The 18,266-nt window shown below is 42.3% G+C and overlaps 1 protein-coding gene across 5 annotated transcripts in view; it reads left to right on the top strand.

Moving 5' to 3' along the window:
- Window positions 1–18,266, top strand: part of GRIK4 (glutamate ionotropic receptor kainate type subunit 4) — a 450,925-nt gene that overhangs the window by 411,061 nt on the left and 21,598 nt on the right. For all 5 annotated transcript variants that reach the window (XM_039839626.1, XM_039839628.1, XM_039839627.1 and 2 more), the window contains 4 exons: window positions 5,717–5,826; window positions 9,274–9,447; window positions 13,092–13,257; window positions 17,745–17,970. In XM_039839626.1, coding sequence (XP_039695560.1) covers window positions 5,717–5,826; window positions 9,274–9,447; window positions 13,092–13,257; window positions 17,745–17,970 — 676 coding nt within the window. The remainder of the gene's footprint in view (window positions 1–5,716; window positions 5,827–9,273; window positions 9,448–13,091; window positions 13,258–17,744; window positions 17,971–18,266) is intronic.

Below are 18,266 nucleotides of genomic sequence, written 5' to 3' on the forward strand. Positions count from 1 at the left end.
GACAGGACATCTGAAGTTCAAGAATGTTTTGATTTGGGGGGATATAAGCTCATTTCTCTTATTGAGAAGTTCAGTATTTAGTATAGCAATATAACTCCAAGGACATTTTGCAGTCCGGGGTTTTATGGTATTGATGCATAATGTGAGATCCCAAATATCTGTGTGAATTAAGAGAAGAACATAGACAAACAGAAACATTTATATTTGACACTGGAATGTGTAACTTAGATTTCTCTCTTTTTTTCTCTGCAATAGCAACTTGCCTAATAATGTTTTGCTCAGACTGATATTAAAGTAAGTTTGTATTCCTGAAGTGCACACTGACTTGTAGCAAGGCATCATTAGGGTGTGCTGGAAGCAAATCTGGGAGTCAACACTTGACACATGTAATCCTCAAATGGATAATCATGTTTTAAAAAGGTTGGCATTGATGTATTTGAGGAGATTGGATATATGTCCAGGACAGATGTTATGTTGACTAACATCTGTCAGGCATCACTTTATTAATGAAGCAGTTTCACAGCAGTCCCCTGAGGCACGTAGTATGATTCCCATTTTACACGGAAGGATCCTGAGGTTTGTGATGTCTCGTGGTACAGTGGAAACAGGGAAAATAATATAATGGTGGAGGTGACGTTGAACCTAGGTTTTCTGTCTCCAAGTCCGTACACTTCCAATTACCTATCTTTATGATATAGTAGGTATATTTCTCTGTGTCAAAGCCATGTGTTAGGTGATCTTTCAAGATCCTTTCTAATCTCTAACCTATGATTCAATAGATGGTCCCAAACCAGCCAAAACATCTAAGATTCTCTTTAAAAATGTGAGTTTACTCTTTCTCCCTTATAGTTTTCTGCTCTACTTTTGATTAACAAATGAGAAGGCTTCATACTCTGCTCTTCTTAACTCTTAGGCTAGAGTTATCCCTCTCAAAAAAAGTTTTTTAAAAAGCAGTGATTAGGAAGTGAGAAATAAATGCCAACATTAAATTAGTGCCCAGCATTTTTTCTGGGTATATTACCTCTTTTTTAAGAAGATGTGTTTCATTTCAGAAAGACTATCTAGGAAAATGGAAAATAATGTTAAGTAAACCAGTGAATCATTTTTAACACTGTTTAATAAGAAAACAGAAAAAAGAAAAAGAAAACAAAATGAATAGAGTTATATTCCTTAAAACTAAGTAAACAATAGCCCATATAATGAAAATATGGCTTCCTAAATAATTTTAATATTATTCGTTTGTTGAGTGCACCTCTCTCACGAAGCTGAATGTGTTTTACCAACATTATTTTTGTAATTCTCACATTGCCCCTTCATGTTGATTGTGGTGTTCCATTTTATGGAATAAAAAAAAAAAAATCTGCACCCAGAGAAGTTGAGTTGTTTGCCTAGCATCACTCAGCAAGCCAAAGTCTATGCCAGGGTTAAAACTTAGGTCTCCTCATACCAGATTTCCAGCAAGCAAAGTGAAAATAAGTATGCTAGCATTTCAGTTATATATAGGCAACAAAACCATCTGGGTGTTTTATGTAAGAGGAATTAATTATTTACTTCTTTTTTCTCTCTTTGAATTAGAGATGAGAAGTGTATGCTAAACCAAAATATCATTAAGACAATCCATTGCAGACACATTGAAGGAGGCTATCCATAGGCTTCTGGGGTGGGACAAGAAGAAAGCATGTCCTTGTGCCTCTTCAGGAGTCATGGAGACAATGTTCTCTTATCTCCTCAGCCCAGGAGAGTGTTTTATTGACCATTGACCACTACTGGAAGTTGAAAGAAACTTCTCTATAAATTACCATGTAGTTCCCAAAACTTGCAAAACCACATGGAAGACATGATGAGCCTTGGCCATTGGCTCTACTGGGAAGGGGATGGAGATAGGGGAGGAAGAAAGTTGATATCACTATTTTGTATATAGAGAAATGGTGTCTAGGGTACACAACCCTTACAGAAACAGGAGAACCCACTACGCATCTGAACCACTCTGCCTATCTGGGAAGGCTGAGGTGGAACTGAACTTCAAAGGTTAGAATATAGGCTTCTAAAAGCCATCCTTCCAGAAGAGAACCCGATATTTCCCTAATGGCTTCCCTAGGGACCCCCGGGGAATCCTCGCAATTCATATGTTATAACCCACAGAAACTCCAGGAGTTGTGGAAAGTGACTGTAGCCAGATGGCATTCTCCCCGCAAGCATCTTTAGCATGTGTCACTATAGGACAGAAAATAGTATTTTTTCTCCATTGAGGGAGAATCATTATAAAAGGAAGTTCTCTCCTTGGTCATATACCAACTTCCTCTTTCCCCTTTGCTCATGACTACCATTGGACAGAGAGGGAGCAAACACATACATAGCCCTTACTATGTATCACTGAGTTATCAAAACAACCCCACAAGACAGGTTTTCTTACTACTCCCATGTTATAAAAGAGGAAACGGAGGCCCAGAGAGGTTAAGTAATTTTCCCGGTGTAATACAATCTGTAAGTGGTAAAGCCAGGATTCAGTCCTGGGCAGTCTGTCTCCAGAATCTGTATTTTAATTCACTACCTGTCCTGCATTACCTGGCTGTTACACATTTGGCTCCAGACCCTGGGAAAACAATTGCATTCTTATTATAATGTTATTTTTTTCCAGTACACACAGAATGAAGTATCAATGAGTTGACAGATGGTTTTTTTTTTAATAGGAGGAATTTTCTACATGCAACGGGAGTTTAGTGCCACTTCATAGCTCCCGGGGCAAATCTACTGTTAACATTCAAAGAATCTCATCATGCTGAGATTGTGTTCGGTGGTGACCAACCTTTTGAGTCTCTCCCACCATCAGACAGTATCAAGGATGCTGACTCTGGTATGGCCAGTCTGAAGCTCAGTACAAAAGTCAAAGAAATCAGTTCTAATTTTGGTGCCATCTAATTTTCAATCTCGCCTGCAGGGCTTGACCTGTCCCAGACAATTGAGGCGTAGAACTAAATATAATCAATTATCTACCTTCAAAGTGGTTGTATTCGACAGGAGGAACCAGCCCAATTTTCAGTCAACAGAGATGTGTACCAATTAATATAAATATCTACAAATACAACATAGTCACAATAAATAATAATGGGTATAAATAAATAATGTTGAAGTGTACTTTAAGGGGGTGAGATGGAGTAGGTGGGGTTCGGCTAGCATTGGAGAGAAGTATGGGATAGATTAGGGACATTACTGGAGCAAGCTGCAAAGATAAAAAGAAGATGCAGTACAACTGCCATTTGAATGAAGGAGAGTGTGGCATCCCTATGGCACAGCTCAATCAATGAGCACCAGAGAAAGTGAAGCCATAACCAGTGACTTGAGCAAGGCACTTAGCTTCCTTGACTCGAGACTCTCCCTGGGTTCTTCTATCTGTTGATACATTCAATACTGGATGTTGAAATCAAGAGAAGATAATGAAGCACTTTGAGTTCTTCAGAAGAAAAGTGTCACCATCATATATCCTTTGGATTAAGGAAAATCTATTATGTAGAAGATATGCCTATAACATATTACACCTGATTTGCCCTGGGCACCCGTAAATCAAATGATTTTGGGGAAGGAAGCACTCTAAAGCATTCACACAGGAAAAATGTAGGTGTTCAGGGTTTTGCAAGTAACATACTTCTCTTGGGTGTCATATAAACAGCTTGGGCTTGGCCCAAGCCAAGGCTGTATAAGACCCTAATCTCAAATGACTGCCCATTCTTTGCTCTCTGGTTGGCACAGGTAAATCACAAGTGGAATCAGATGTTGTCTTGCCAGTGTGACTGATAAGTTTCCAGAGGAGCTGTGTTTATGTCTTGAACCTTATTTGTGTGATGTTCTATGTTTTATAACGTGAGCCTCCAGGAATTTTTCTCTTGGCCATACATCATTCCTTATCACCCATAACCAAATATGGCAGCTTTAAATAGTGCTGTCATTTTCCTCATTTTCATTTGTGATAAAATTGGGTATAGATTTCTGACATTGAGCACTTAATGGGGTTTCAGATTCAGAAAGCAACAATAAAAGATTTTTTTCTCCCAGGTATCTCTCAGTTGAGAGACACAGAGTGAAATAGTCCTGAGTAACAGGGCACACAGAATTCATATATGTTGCCCAGAGAAACTCTGGAGTATAGAAGGACCCAAGAAGTAGCCCAAGCTAGTGATTTCTGCTGCAGCAGGTGTATAGGCATGATCAGCTCCTTTATTCCCTTTGGACTCTGTGTATGGGTTCTGCACTCTCTGTGTCTCCTTGTGTATGTCACTAGCTCTTAGGATGATGACAAAGACTCAGTCAGCCCGTAATGGACCCCATGGTAAAGATGACATACCTTAATATTGGCAGGAGGTTGGGCTATGGCTGATATGATCTTGAGTTTGAAAGCTTATCTGTTCATAGAACCACTGAGCTTAATATTGATTTGTGTCCTATCCATGTACTTCATAGATTTTTGGAATCATAAAATCATATTATCTTCAATTTAGAATAGTCCTTAGGGAGCATCTAGTCCAGTGGTTTCTTAGTAAATGAAAGCAGCAAGCCTGGTGCAACACCAAGATAGCAGTGGGAACGTCAGAGAGCAGGCCCTATCTAGAGTAGGTAGCCACCACTCAACTCCAGCCAGTTGAGAATGTAGACTCAGTGTTGCCAGATCTCCTATTTAAAAAAACAAAAAAGCCAGAAATATGAATTTTTAAATAAAATCTCCCAATCATTTTAATATTGACAACTAATCAAAATGAGTAAACATTGCAGGGTAAACAAACAAGTTGTCTGTGGGCGGTATGTGGTCTGTGTGTCACCTTTGATCTAATCCAGCTCCAACTGAAGCTGGAAAGGGCTGTGGACTTGCTCAAGACTACACGGCTAAAGACGGGGCGGGTTATTGAACTCTATCTTTCTCATTCCATTTCACTTCCCTACAGAAAATAACTAGGAACTTGACACCCAGCTTTCTGTTCTTGGCTCTATCCTTTAGCTTCCATGACTCTGGCCAAACACATCCCTGGGCTGGTGACAAACCATGCTTTCCCACAGTATCATGGTCCGAGCCCTGGCCTTTGTGTCAGAAAACACATGTTTGAGTTCCAGCTTTTTCACTTCTTAGCTGTGTAAACTGGATACATCTCTTGACTGCCCTGCGTTTTGGTTTCTTCACTAAAATGAAAATAAAAATCTGTGCCTCATAGCACTTGTCTGAGTTTTGTATGAGAAGGTCTCACTGTGGGTGAGATTACCCTGCAAAGAAAAAAGTAAGGATGGCTGTTGTATTAGCATCCTCATAAGAAAGACGTGAGTGTCCAAGAGGGGTGCTATTGTCCTACTCCAACATCTACAGACATCAACATCTCAAAGGCGCTTCTGAGCCCATCCATGCTGCTGCTGGAGGACACGGGGCAGTACATAAGGGGCATTGAGGGCTGTTCCAATTGCCCAGAGCCTTCATCACTCTAGGAAGTAACATGGCTCGGACTGCTCTTTTGTTTTATCCTCTGAGATCAGGGCTCGGTAGGTGTTTTGGAGCAGCCCCCTCTAACACCTTCCCTCCCAGTGTTATTTAAGCCAATCAACCAGAACCCAAGGCAATGCCATCTGGGGCCAGCCACCATATCCTCTGCCCTGCCCTGCACTACCCTGCCCTGCCTTGCCCAAGAACCATTCTGACTGAATGTGTACAGTGAATCTTGTTTTTAATCTCCATTTCCAGGGACGCAAACCCGGCTACTTCTCCTTCCTGGATCCATTTTCTCCAGGCGTCTGGCTCTTCATGCTTCTAGCCTATCTGGCCGTCAGCTGCATCCTCTTCCTAGTGGCTCGGTACATTTTTCTCTCTGTACCCATTCTCACACCGCCACCTCGTGTCTATCTCTGGTAACTACATGGGAAGAGTAGGGAGTATAAGAAAATCTTGGTGCCAAACTAGAAGGAGCTCAGGATCTGAACGGCAATCTGTCCAGCTGTTAACCTGGCAATATCCATCCACCCATCTACGCACACATTCTCTAATGTACACAAGCCAATAGGTGAGCTTGTTCCAATTTGCTCATGTACCTCTGCCTCCTCCCCTTCCCACTCCCCAGCCTTTAGCCCCCTGCTAGTATAAGAGTCTTGGAAGAGAAAGGAGAGGAGGCAAGCAGGAAGATCATTCTTATTAAGCACTATGGATTTGGCTGCCCTAGCATCAGTGCTTGCCAGGATCTGCCACAACGTGCTGAATGACAAGAAACAGCCTGCAAATCTGGAGAGGGGGACCGGAAGCCTTGGTGGTACAGGCCAGGGAGAAAGAAGGCCTCCCCTGCAGAGGGCCTGGCCATTCCCCAGCCTGGATCTGCCTGTGAAAACATAGCTGCCATGTTGAATGGGATCCATGAAGAGTAGCAGACAACAGGAGGATGTGATGGACAGACACATTTGCAAGTAATACTGAGTTAAGACAAATGGTCCAGATCAGGGATAGGGAAGAATAAGTCCTCCTCTTTTCCTGGAACCCCAGTACTGTCCCTGGGCCTATGGAAGAACTCAAGGAGCCTCCCACAGCTGAAGCCTCCCTAAGATGTGCACAGAAAAGGTCATTTCTCTCTAAGGCTAAGGGCTATTGAACCAGCCTGGGCTTCAGGAGAGCCAATTTACTATCCAGAAGCAGAACAAGTACTAGTGGCTCATCAGTCACTCCCTCGGTAGCCCTACTCCCTGCTCAGAGCTCAGCTTATCATGCTGGGGAACCAGAAAGGGCTGTTTTATGGGAATAAAGAACTACCCAAGATGAGCTTCTAGAGAGCTGACAGTGACTATGTTTCAGCTACCACCTCAGAGGCCTCCTTTGCCTAGGGGCCACAGTGGCAAGGTCAGATGATTCCATAGTGTATATTCCACTTCTGTAGGGTAGGTTCTTCCTCCAGAGGATGTCTCTTCTTTAGCCCCAGAGGAGAGTGTGCTTTCTCCACTTAGAAGACAGAGCCCCAAGGAACCATAGGATGCCTAACCCCAGAACAGTTCTCTGCCTGACCAGGAGGTATTATCTCACCCAGTAGAGACCAAAGTCAAGTTCAGGAAGTCTTCCCGGGCCCAACAGAGAAAGACCTTACAATGTGGTGCCACCTACTCTTCTTGGGCCTATAGGCATTGCCACCATCAAGTATCTGTTGCCAGTGACAACAGGAGAGTCATGTGGGAGTGGCATGTTGTCTGACACGTCCCCTCTTCACCTCACTACATTGTCTGCTGATGCTTTTAGGAAACTGTCTGCCTGAGGCCTGACTTTGCTGCATCTTAATTCACTCTTGTCCCCTGTGATCGAGCCTCTGTTATGTAGCAAGCCACAGCTCTCAGGTGACCTTGAGGGTCCTGGGAATGGTCTTCTGGCTTGGTTACTATATACACACACACACACAAGCCTGCCTCACTATGCCTGCCAGAGCCTAAAACTTCTTAACCAACCCCAGTGATTTAAACACCCCTCTTTCTTTCTTGTCCTCTACACACACACACACACACACACACACACACACACACACTGCCCCAAGATCCAGCATTTACAAAAACATTAACCGAAAAAAAAGTATTAAAGGTCTGACCACACAACCATATATATAAAATATCTGAGCCAATGATAATCTTACCAAAGGCAGTGGTTCTGGTTTTGAAACAGGGTTCCATGGAGCATGAAGGCTCACAGGAGGTACCGGAGACTTTGGAGGGACAGTGAGAAGACGCTAGGCAGCCAGAACTCTGGAGACTCAACCCTTCTTTATCCAAACCAGCTCCACTGGTTATATATTATACTTCTGGGTAACATTTTAGAGGGGAAAAAATGTTTGAAAACCACTGATCTAAGGCAGCCATTCCCAAGACAGCTGATACCAGAGTCACTAAGGGAGCTTTTAAAATTTTGAATTTCCAGGTCTGATCTCAGGATCTCTAGGGATGGGCCTGGAAATTTGTACATTCAAAGCTCACTTCCAATGGCCTGTAGGCTTGGGAAACACCAAAACAAACTATTATGAGAGTAAGCCAGGTCCATAGGCCACGGGGGAAAGGAGCATATCTCAGGACACTAGGCCAACGGTGACACACTGACATAGCATTTAGGAACAAGTAACAGCAATGGGAATGTGGGCCAGTGACTATAGAACACCAACTGAAGATTAAATGGTGAAGGTGGATGATGATAAAACCTTGTGAATATCCAGCGTCTCCCTGCTGGGCACACACCCATACACATCTCTTTCATCAAACCTGGAGGCCTTTATTTTTGCCCACCCCGACCCCAAAGCTAGAAAGCTTTGCATGGGAGACAGGCTGGACCTGTTGAACAAAGGAGGGAATATATGTCTATGGGCAGGAAGAAAAGGCGTTGTAGACATTAGCGGTATTAGTCTGAAAGAGGCCAGCGGGAGGCTGAGAGGAAAGTAAGCGGGAGGCTGCCTGCCTCACAGAAGGCAGAAAACTCAGAGGATCCCTTGTTGACCTTGTGTGCCCATTATAGTCACCTGGGGAGCCCTAAAAGATACTTATGCCCAGCTCCTACCTGGACAAATTAAAACAGAACCCCTGGGAACGGGATCTCGTCATTGGCAATTTTTTATAAGCTCCCAGATGAGTCCAAAACACAGACAAGGTTGAGAATCATGGCCTGTGAGACCATCTGGGCTGGTATTTCTCAAAATGTGGCCCTTGGATCAATGGTATCAACATCACCTAGGAACTTGTAGACTCTTAGGCCTCACCCAGACTTATTGAATCAGAAGCTTTGGGGGTGGGGCCCAGCAATCTGTGTTTAAACAAGTCTTCTAGGTAATTCTGATGTAGGCTAAATTTTGAGAATCACTGCTATAGGCTTAGGATTTCCAAATTGTGGCTCTGTGAAGCCCTAGGATCCTTCTGCGATCACTTTGGGGGACAGGAGTGGCAGGACAATCAATTTCTCAACCATTCACTCTTCACACTCTCAGCTTCCAGTCAAGGGATAACACTTTCATCTATTTTGTACATTAGAGTTCCACATGAGAATTTTTTTGAAAAAATACAAATGTTTCTATAATTAAAGAAAACCAGTTTGAAAATTGCCAATGTAGTCCAACCTCCTCATTTTTCAGTTTAGAAAATCCAAGTCCAGGAAAGGGAAGTGACTTGCCCAAGGCCATGAGGCCAGTGACAGAGGTACAGAGAGGAGGCCAGACATGAGAGCACCCCCCACTCTTCTCATCACATTTTCCTTCATGCCCACCCTCCATGGCACTGGTGGATGTTCTTTTTCTCCCACAGGTTGACCCCCTATGAGTGGTACAGCCCCCACCCATGTGCCCAGGGCCGGTGCAACCTCCTGGTGAATCAGTACTCCCTTGGCAACAGCCTCTGGTTTCCAGTCGGGGGCTTCATGCAGCAGGGCTCTACCATCGCCCCTCGAGCCTTATCCACCCGCTGTGTCAGTGGAGTCTGGTAAGATGGGGCAGAGAAGGGGCAGGGCCAAATGGTGCAGGGGCACTCAGCAGTCCTTGGATAAGCCTTGCTCCACTGCACTGTGACTTCCAGTAGGCAGGAAACTTAGCTCCCCTGTAGAAAAGCATATAGCCTCTGCCTTTCAAATAGACTAATGGGGAGCTGCTCTGCATCCTATCAGCTCAGAAGGCTGGAGGACAATGAGTGGGTATATTTTATGCCATCTTATCCCTTTCCCCTTTCTCTGCCTCAAAGGTCTAGATACAGAGGGGAGCCAAGTCAGGGAAGAAAACGAAGTGAGAAAACAACCTCAAAGGCCCACAGCAAAACATTTATAACGTCCTGACCTGAAAGTGACCTGAGGTTGAGTGGCTTGTTAAGGCATATGCAGATGTATGCAAATATGAGCATGTAGCAGGAAGTCCCTGAAGGAGGAATCCAAGCCCAATTGCCATATCACGCCCCATCTACCAGCCTTCTTTCCCTCTGTTCCTGACTCTGGGAGCTTTCTAGACCTGTCCACTTTAGCAGATATGGGAAAATGCAAACTCTTAGTCACTCAGAGTTAGGACCTTGAGGAGTGAGTTGCCAGCTATTCCAACCTCTGCTCTACATGGGCAATCGACCAGCCTCTGCCTGAAACTCCTCTTCCTCCTGGCTCATCTGGGGCAAAAAATATATAGTGAAATGATTTGATATGGGAAAGCTCTTTCAAAACTCAAAAGTGCTGCATAATGTATGGACTAATAATTGCTATTAGACCATCACACACATATATATACATGGTGAAACGATTTGATATGGGAAAGCTCTTCCAAAACTCGAAAGTGCTGCATAATGTATGGACCAATAATTGCTATTAGACCATCACACACATACATATACATATATACATACATACAGCCTAGAGAGAGAGAGGCAAGTTTGCAGAGTATAAGTTTCTCATTTTTACTTAAAAGCCCATTGTTAGATTTGGCTGTCACAGCTTAAAAGATTTACAACCTTGGTTCTCTCCTTTTCCATCCTGTATAAGCCAAGAAAAAGGAAAAATATTTCCACCATTAGGCACCTGTGCTGGGGACAGCAGGTCATCTGGACAGTTACCAGAGGGGCTAATGGGGAGGTGAAAATACAGCTAGGACAGTGACCGCTTCCCAGCTGGGGTTTTCATTTTCCCCTATAAATGATAAATATAGAAGGGTTTAAAACATTTGGGCAAGGTGCTTGACCATTTTCAGACAGTAGCCAGAAGTCACCAAGTAGATTAACGTGGAGAACTGGGTTTCATGTTCCCTGAAAGAAGGAATGATCTTGTTAGGGACAGTCACAGAACTCCCTCAAAATCCAGGAAATCTGGGCAGGAGCCCTAGAGATGAGCAGAAGTCAATTGCAGATTTTGATCTCTTTCTACCTGGGGCTTTTTCTCGCAGAGAGTGCTTATGCTCATGCACTATGTGTAGTGCATTGCCTACTTCATCCACCTGTCAGCCCACTGCTTCAGAGGGCCCCCTGTCATACAGGCTGCTCTGTCCTGCACTAATAGTTGGCCCCTGGTGGCTCAGTTACTCTCTTCCAGAGCGGGTGTAGAAGTGGGCTTCTCCGCCCCAACTCTTGAGTTGTGCACCCCTCTGCCTCTCAGAGTTCTTGGTTATTAAATCAGAGCCTCAGTTGGGTCAGCTTCCTGGGGGAGTGGGAGTTCTGAAGACAGAGCCATCATAGCCTACTATAGCTTTCCCATTCAGAGCAAGTGACAGAAAATGCCGATTCGCTGACAAGACTGACAACTTCATAACGGACAATGCCCCTTTTGGATAGGACCAAGTTTCCACTAACTCCTTCCAGAGAGAGCATGGGCATGATTTGCTTTCTCAGCAGAGACAATGGGCTTGCACTGCACTACTTACATTCTTTGACCCCTTCTCTTATGATCAGTAGCATAAACAGTCACATGGCCACCCAGGCTGGAGCAGACGCCAGAGTGTAGCCATGGGGCTGAGGGAACCTCCCCCGCCAACTCTGAAGTGATGTCCACATTCAGACCTCCTTAACCTCAGCACTAGCCAATATTGCTGAGCAGCTTCAGAATGCTCACTTCTATCTGGGGATCACTCATTCCCTGGCTGCCTCTGGGGGATGACCATGAGAAACAACTTCAAACAGATATAAGAATCCAGACAGGAGCAGAGAAAGCAGGTCTTGCGAGAGAGGGACACCTGACACTTATAGGTAACAAATAGGGAAGGTGGCCAAATGATTTTCATTTCATATTCAGCGTGAGGGACTGTCTCTACATCTCTTTATATCTCACATTCATCTAGTCATTTACAGATTATTAGTCACCAGTGACATCTCATTTGATCCCACAACTCTACGAAGATAGGCAGAGCAGGCAATATCATCTCCATTTCTTAGACAAGCAAACAAGCTCAGAGGATGCAGGTGGCATTTCCCCCAGGTCTCACAAGTGGAACGGAACAAAGCCAGAACTAAAACCAGATCACCTTACAGGTTGTTTTGCATATGGAGGCACCCATCAAGTTGGTGGGTGCCCCTGTCACTTCACTCCTCCTGGCAACCCAAAAGAGTCTTGGACATAAGAGAGTGGCAAAGGGGGCAGCAGGACTTCTTGCTCTTGAAAAATCCATCTGGAAGCTTCCAGCTGCTGAATCCCATGGCAAACCCTATGCCTTAGTTGGCAATGTCTTCATAATGAGTAAAATGTCATTAATTTAGACCCTACTGATTCAGAATGTGTGATTATCCAACCTCGTTGTACTTAGATATATCTTTGAATCCCTACAAACAAATGGATTGGGGTGCAGATCCACACTACTTGTTTAACCTATTTAAGTGGACAAATTGGTTTTAAGGGCTCTAGTATATTTGCTGCCTGAGTTGCAAAATTATTCTAATTTTAAATGAGTTCAATCTACCCAATAAAACAAACTTCTATTTTGAAATAGTGTGACCATTTTAAGGGTGTTTTTTATTTCCAACTTCTGAGCAGTTCAAGAGTGCTTTTCAACAGTTATTCTTAAATAATTTCTGCTGTTAAAATTTGTAGAACTCATTTTGAAATATGGATTTATCAATGTGCTACTTGGAGAGTTACTTTGCTACTCTGAATCTCAGTTTCTTTACCTATAAAATCAGAATAAGAATTTTACCTCTCTGAGTTGTAAGGAGTACATGAGATAGTGTTTGTGGCTCATGGCAGGTCCTCAGTACATGGCAGCACTCATCTGAAGGTTGACTGCATCCTGAAAAAACAAGGGGAGCTATCCCAGCCCTAGCTCTGAACAGAACCCCCACCCCAAGTTTATACCTTTAACTCATTCCCTAGCTCATTTCTTACAGTTTCCCAAACTATCTCAAGTGCATAGGCACACCTCTACTGAGTTATGACCAAATAATCTTCTCCTTTAGGAAATAGGAAAAAAAATTGTCCTCTTCTAAGCAACCCTCACAAACAGTGTTCATTGACATCATATGCCCCGTGTCTTTTCTCTTCCCCCACTAAGCTAAGAGCTCCTTCTGAAACAGGACACCTGGTCTCTCCTAAGTTTCAACAGGACTGGGGATGGGATCTAAGACTCCTGGGAGTGCTCCCAGCAAAGATGACTTCCTAGTCTTTTCCTGCATAGGTGGGCATTCACGCTGATCATTATCTCATCCTACACGGCCAACCTGGCGGCCTTCCTGACTGTGCAGCGCATGGATGTGCCCATTGAGTCAGTGGATGACCTGGCTGACCAGACTGCCATTGAGTACGGCACAATTCACGGAGGCTCCAGCATGACCTTCTTCCAAGTAAACCCATTTGTTTCCTTTCCAACATCAGGAAGTGAGCAGAATAAAGTTAATATATTTGTCCACTGGAGATAAAAAAAAACATCTCTCCTCATCCTATTATCTCTTTTGAACATCTAATTTGGAGTTCATTTTTCTCCTGCTCCACAAAATACCACTGGAATAAGTTCCCAAAAACACTTTGGGTTAATATCAACCTGTCCCAAAGCGTTCTACATGAATGATTAGTGGTAGCTGAGATGATTTTAGGTAAAATTTGTCAGAATTCTTTTTTCTTTAAATTTTTATGAAAGTTTATTTGGGTGAAACTAATGACGTGCTGGGGAGCAAGATCTCAAATGCTCCAGAGAATAACAGTTTTGTAGCTTCATTTATGCATTTGAAATTAAGGCAGGAGCATAAGGAAGATTACATGGAGATGGGAAAAAAGAAAGATGGCTATTGGATTATGGGATAGTTAACAAGATTATGTACTCTCCTGAGGGTGGTTATTTCAAAGGTGTGTTAACCTAGATGCACAGAAACAATGGATAGGGCTTGCTTAAGGTAAAGATAAACTTTTTACTAAAGAAATTACAGGCCTGAGGCATGACCTGTCCAGTTAGAAATTTATGATCAGATCACCCTATAAGATTACTTCCCACAGAACCCCCTTTTTTTTCTCCCACAGTTCTCTCATTTGGTCATAAATCAGTCTGAAGGATGCATTGATGACCAAACTATTAATCAGATAGTGTGGTCTCACAGCACTAGGAAGATTTATTCCTAGGAAGTCTCAGTATCACATTGTCTTGTTGACCACTGGGAACAGGGCAATACCATGACAATGGGATCTGAACTGAGACCAATTTTTTTTTCCAAAAGGAAAGGAAGGAAAATGGAAGACATTCAGGTCTTATGGCCTTCATTGTGGGGGCGGGGGGGGGCGGGCTAGCACTGGATCATTTCTATCTTGTAAACTATCATGATTTGAGTTTTGCTTCCTATCTCATTTTACTGAATTTGGCATGCTTTGTAATATTTACATAAGCCATGAAAAGAGTATTAACAGTTATCTATACATGTTCAATAATCATAAACAGTTAGACTATATAGAAAAACACAAAGAGTAAGTGTAACTGTTATTATGACTAATATCATTAGCAGATAGGTAAAGACAATCAAACAAAATGGATTCTAAGTTCAACATCAATCCATAGGTATACGAGCTTTGTCGGTCTTGAGATAGCTCTCTACCTCTGATGTTGGTGGTGTCTCCTTCTCGAGGAGTCTTTGATGTTCATAGAAGGGATAGATTTCCATTTGCAGTTAGGTGCCTGATAACATCCCTTTCAGTGAGGTTCAAGAGTGTGTTTTATTTGATGCTCTTTCCAGTAAACAAAATCTCCAGGTAACAGTCAATGGTTTTTAAAATCTTTGTCTCATGGGAGCTTGCTGTGAAAGGGAGCAGTTACCAACTTGGCACTTTGTTGAAGTGACTCTATCAAACCTTGACAATAAGTATAAAATGTCTCCTTTCAGTAACGTCAGCTCATAAATTCCTTCATCTCAGCCTAAATGCACTGTGATGCATGAAGGAATACAAAAACTGAAAAATGGGAAACCAGGGAGCAAAGAAGTGGCCATTTCCCATAGTCCTGACTATTAATTTAATCTACAACCATTTTTCACCTATACAATATACCCTAGAAGTTTTCATCACTTATTTTACAATGTTTCTCATGTAATTTCAAATCTTTTGAGGTGTTCCAGTGGCCCTCTGGAACATCACAAAGTTATTTCTACATATATTGAGGTTTTAATCCTTAAAACCTCAATGTTGAATGAAAACTAAGAAGTAATTAATTAGCATTCTTTAGCTTGGACATTTTATAACCTCTAGAAATATTTTTCATAGATATAAAAGTCAATTATTCACAAGACTTATTTTTGTAAAACCCAGCTAAAATAAAGAAATGTCTATTTTACTTAAATAACAAACTTAAGCTAGCTTTTATTTATTAAGGATTATTATTAGATCATGTGAACTTAAAAAACATTTGAATTTGTTTCTATATTTCTTGGAATTTTAGAATATCTAATGTTTACAAGCAGTTTCCTTTAAATTGATTTTAATAATACCATCCAGAGGTAGAAAATTATCTTACATTCACAGCATACACATACAGACATACACGGACAAACACAGAGAACAATTGGATTCAAATTTAGTTTTGGAGGCCTTTTACAATTTATATCTGTACTTGACAAGTCAGGTTCCAAATAACCTTCCCCCTTTTAAAATAAAGACAGCAATTTTTAATCCCTCAAAGAATTGGGTTGACACCTAAATGACATCATAGGTTAATCCATTTATCTAAATCCTCTTTGTGAAGCTTTGAGAGACCAATTAAATATGTTTTCCATTCATTCTGCCTAATTTTATAGCCGGCTTTTTCTAATCGTGTGCACAAAAAATTAATATAGAAGTATCAAAGTATCCTCATCTTGGCCAAGTTTGTATTAATGGGAAGCTGACACCTCATGGGACTTGTCAGCCTCAGAGGCGCAATTTCCCATGTTAATTTTGAGATCTGTAGAGTCTGAACAAACTTCCAGAGAAAACCAGCCCTTCCCTGCACGTCTCTGGACAAACTAAATGCAGCAGGTATCCTTACAGGACTGCTTTGGTCCTAGAGAAAATTTTCCCCATGAAGATTCTTAGGTGACCTAAGTATACCAGAGAAAGGGCCAGCAAGAGCTTACCGGATACCGCAGGGACTGTGACTCTTTGCAAGGCATGGGTCTCTCTCAGGCGGCCCCTCTCCCAGGTTAAACCTTTTCCAGAGTTCCCTGCCCTTCTCCCTGGGCTCCTATGCCTTCCTTGGATCAGCTGTGCTGCTACACTTGACAACTCCAAGTATCCACCTCTGCCAATCTGGATTTAGGGATCTAAACAACTGTTGTCACGCCACTGGCTATTTGGATTGGGGAAGCAAGTGTCCTTCTCTTTTGGAACTAAAGAGATTCAGTCTCTCATTTAACCTGCAAAGATTTTGTTTAGACTTTCAGTAAGCAATCCAATTAAAAAGCCAAAATTAAAGCAGCAATCCATTTTTCCCCCTTTCCCTGGGTTATCTCAACCCTTACCTACCTCAAGGACTTTCTAAGAACAGCGCAAAGTCATGGCCTGCTACTTAAAGAAAAGAGCTCCAGAATTCCAAGAGAAGTTGACCCTAATTCACCTGATGCAAAGCGGGGAGCCATTGGGGCACCATGGGCCCTTGCTTGTATCTAGTAGCAGGTCCAGGTCTTCAGGGTGGTCCTGGGTGGGAATCCTGAGGACTACATCAAGTAAATGTCATTGTAAGAAATGTCCAAACCTGTAGAGAATTTTTATAGAAGTTCATCTGACAACAACTGACAACATAGGAGCAAGATATCAAATGCTCTCTGGCAGAACTGCTTTTTTTAATTGCAATAGTTTTATATTTATTTTAATGAGTATTAAAAAAATATATTTGGTAAATCTAATCTGTACTTAAATTACTGCATAGGATGAGGCTAACATATATATTTAAATTTTTTTCTAAGTTAAATTTTCTAAGTTTAGACTAATACACAAATGACCAACGTGTAAGGAATACTAGGTTAAGATGAACTGGTTTTGTTGATTCTATACTAGATAGGTCTCAGATCAGGACCCTAATGGCTATTTTGAGGTTCCCTTGCAAGGCTCAGGAGAAGGCCCTGCCACAGTGATGTGCTGGCTGACAGAACAAGAGATTGATCACCAAGGCCGACAGAGCTGGACTGGACAGAGAAGTAGTTTTCACTTGCTGCAGAATCTTAGGGAAGCAGATTACTCCTAGAGTTAATAGGTATCTAACCAACTTACTACCCAAGAAGTTCATTTTCACATGAAACAAGTCCGAAGCCTTCAGTTTTCTGTTTTCCATACAAGTCTCAGTTCCTGTTGGCACAGGGACCGGTGATAGCATCATGCAAACACAGGATTTGGATAGACTCCTCAAATTCTCTTATTCTTGTTATTATTTGTTATTATTTGACTGATTATTAGTTTAGGGTTGATAGAAAAGAGCTGGTATTGTTCCTGCAGATGGTGTGTCTTTAAAAGTCCTGAATGAACCTGAGTTCACTGCCCCCAATCTGAAGGACAATAAAAGACACAACCAGAATTTCCATTCTTCGGAACACGGGAGTTGGCAATGAAAGAACTTGCTAGTGTAGATAAAGAAAAATATCATCAAACCATCAGGCAGAAGTCACAGTGCCTTAGGATCCTTTCCTTCTTTGACCTTCTATGAAAGGTATCAAAGGCATTATGCAGTGATAGTTGAGAGATAATGGAAAGGGGAAAGGTTTTTGAATATAATGGGGATGTTGAGCAGTAGAAAGGCCAGAATCTTAAGGCCCACTTTGATTCCCTTCCTTTTTAAAACAACATTTCCTTTTCTCTTTTCCCAATCCTTGTGTTCTTTTCCCAGAATTCTCGCTATCAGACCTACCAACGCATGTGGAATTACATGTATTCCAAGCAGCCAAGTGTGTTTGTGAAGAGCACGGAAGAGGGAATTGCCAGGGTGTTGAATTCCAACTATGCCTTCCTTCTGGAGTCCACCATGAATGAGTATTACCGGCAGAGAAACTGTAACCTCACTCAGATTGGGGGCCTACTGGACACCAAGGGCTATGGAATTGGCATGCCAGTCGGTATGCAGAGCAATAGCCTCCTTGGGTAGCTTCACGCAGGCAGAATCAGAGTAGCTAGAACCACTGAATGCAGCAGTGAACTCAACAACCTTTGTTTCTAGAACCAGTTTAAAAGGGACTTTAGGCAGGCATTGTTGAGGTTAAAAAAAAAAAAAAGAAGCAAACCCACATACTTCCACTAATCAGTGATCAGTTCTCATTCTTTAATTATTGAAGGGTTAATTGATTAGTTATTAGTTGGTTAATATTAAAGGGCCTGTTGATGCCCTTGGTGGATTCTTTAGGCCTTTTGTTTT

Source organism: Pteropus medius, unplaced genomic scaffold (genome assembly GCF_902729225.1).
Source record: "Pteropus medius unplaced genomic scaffold, Ma_sr-lr_union100, whole genome shotgun sequence".
Taxonomy (NCBI): Eukaryota; Metazoa; Chordata; class Mammalia; order Chiroptera; family Pteropodidae; genus Pteropus; species Pteropus medius.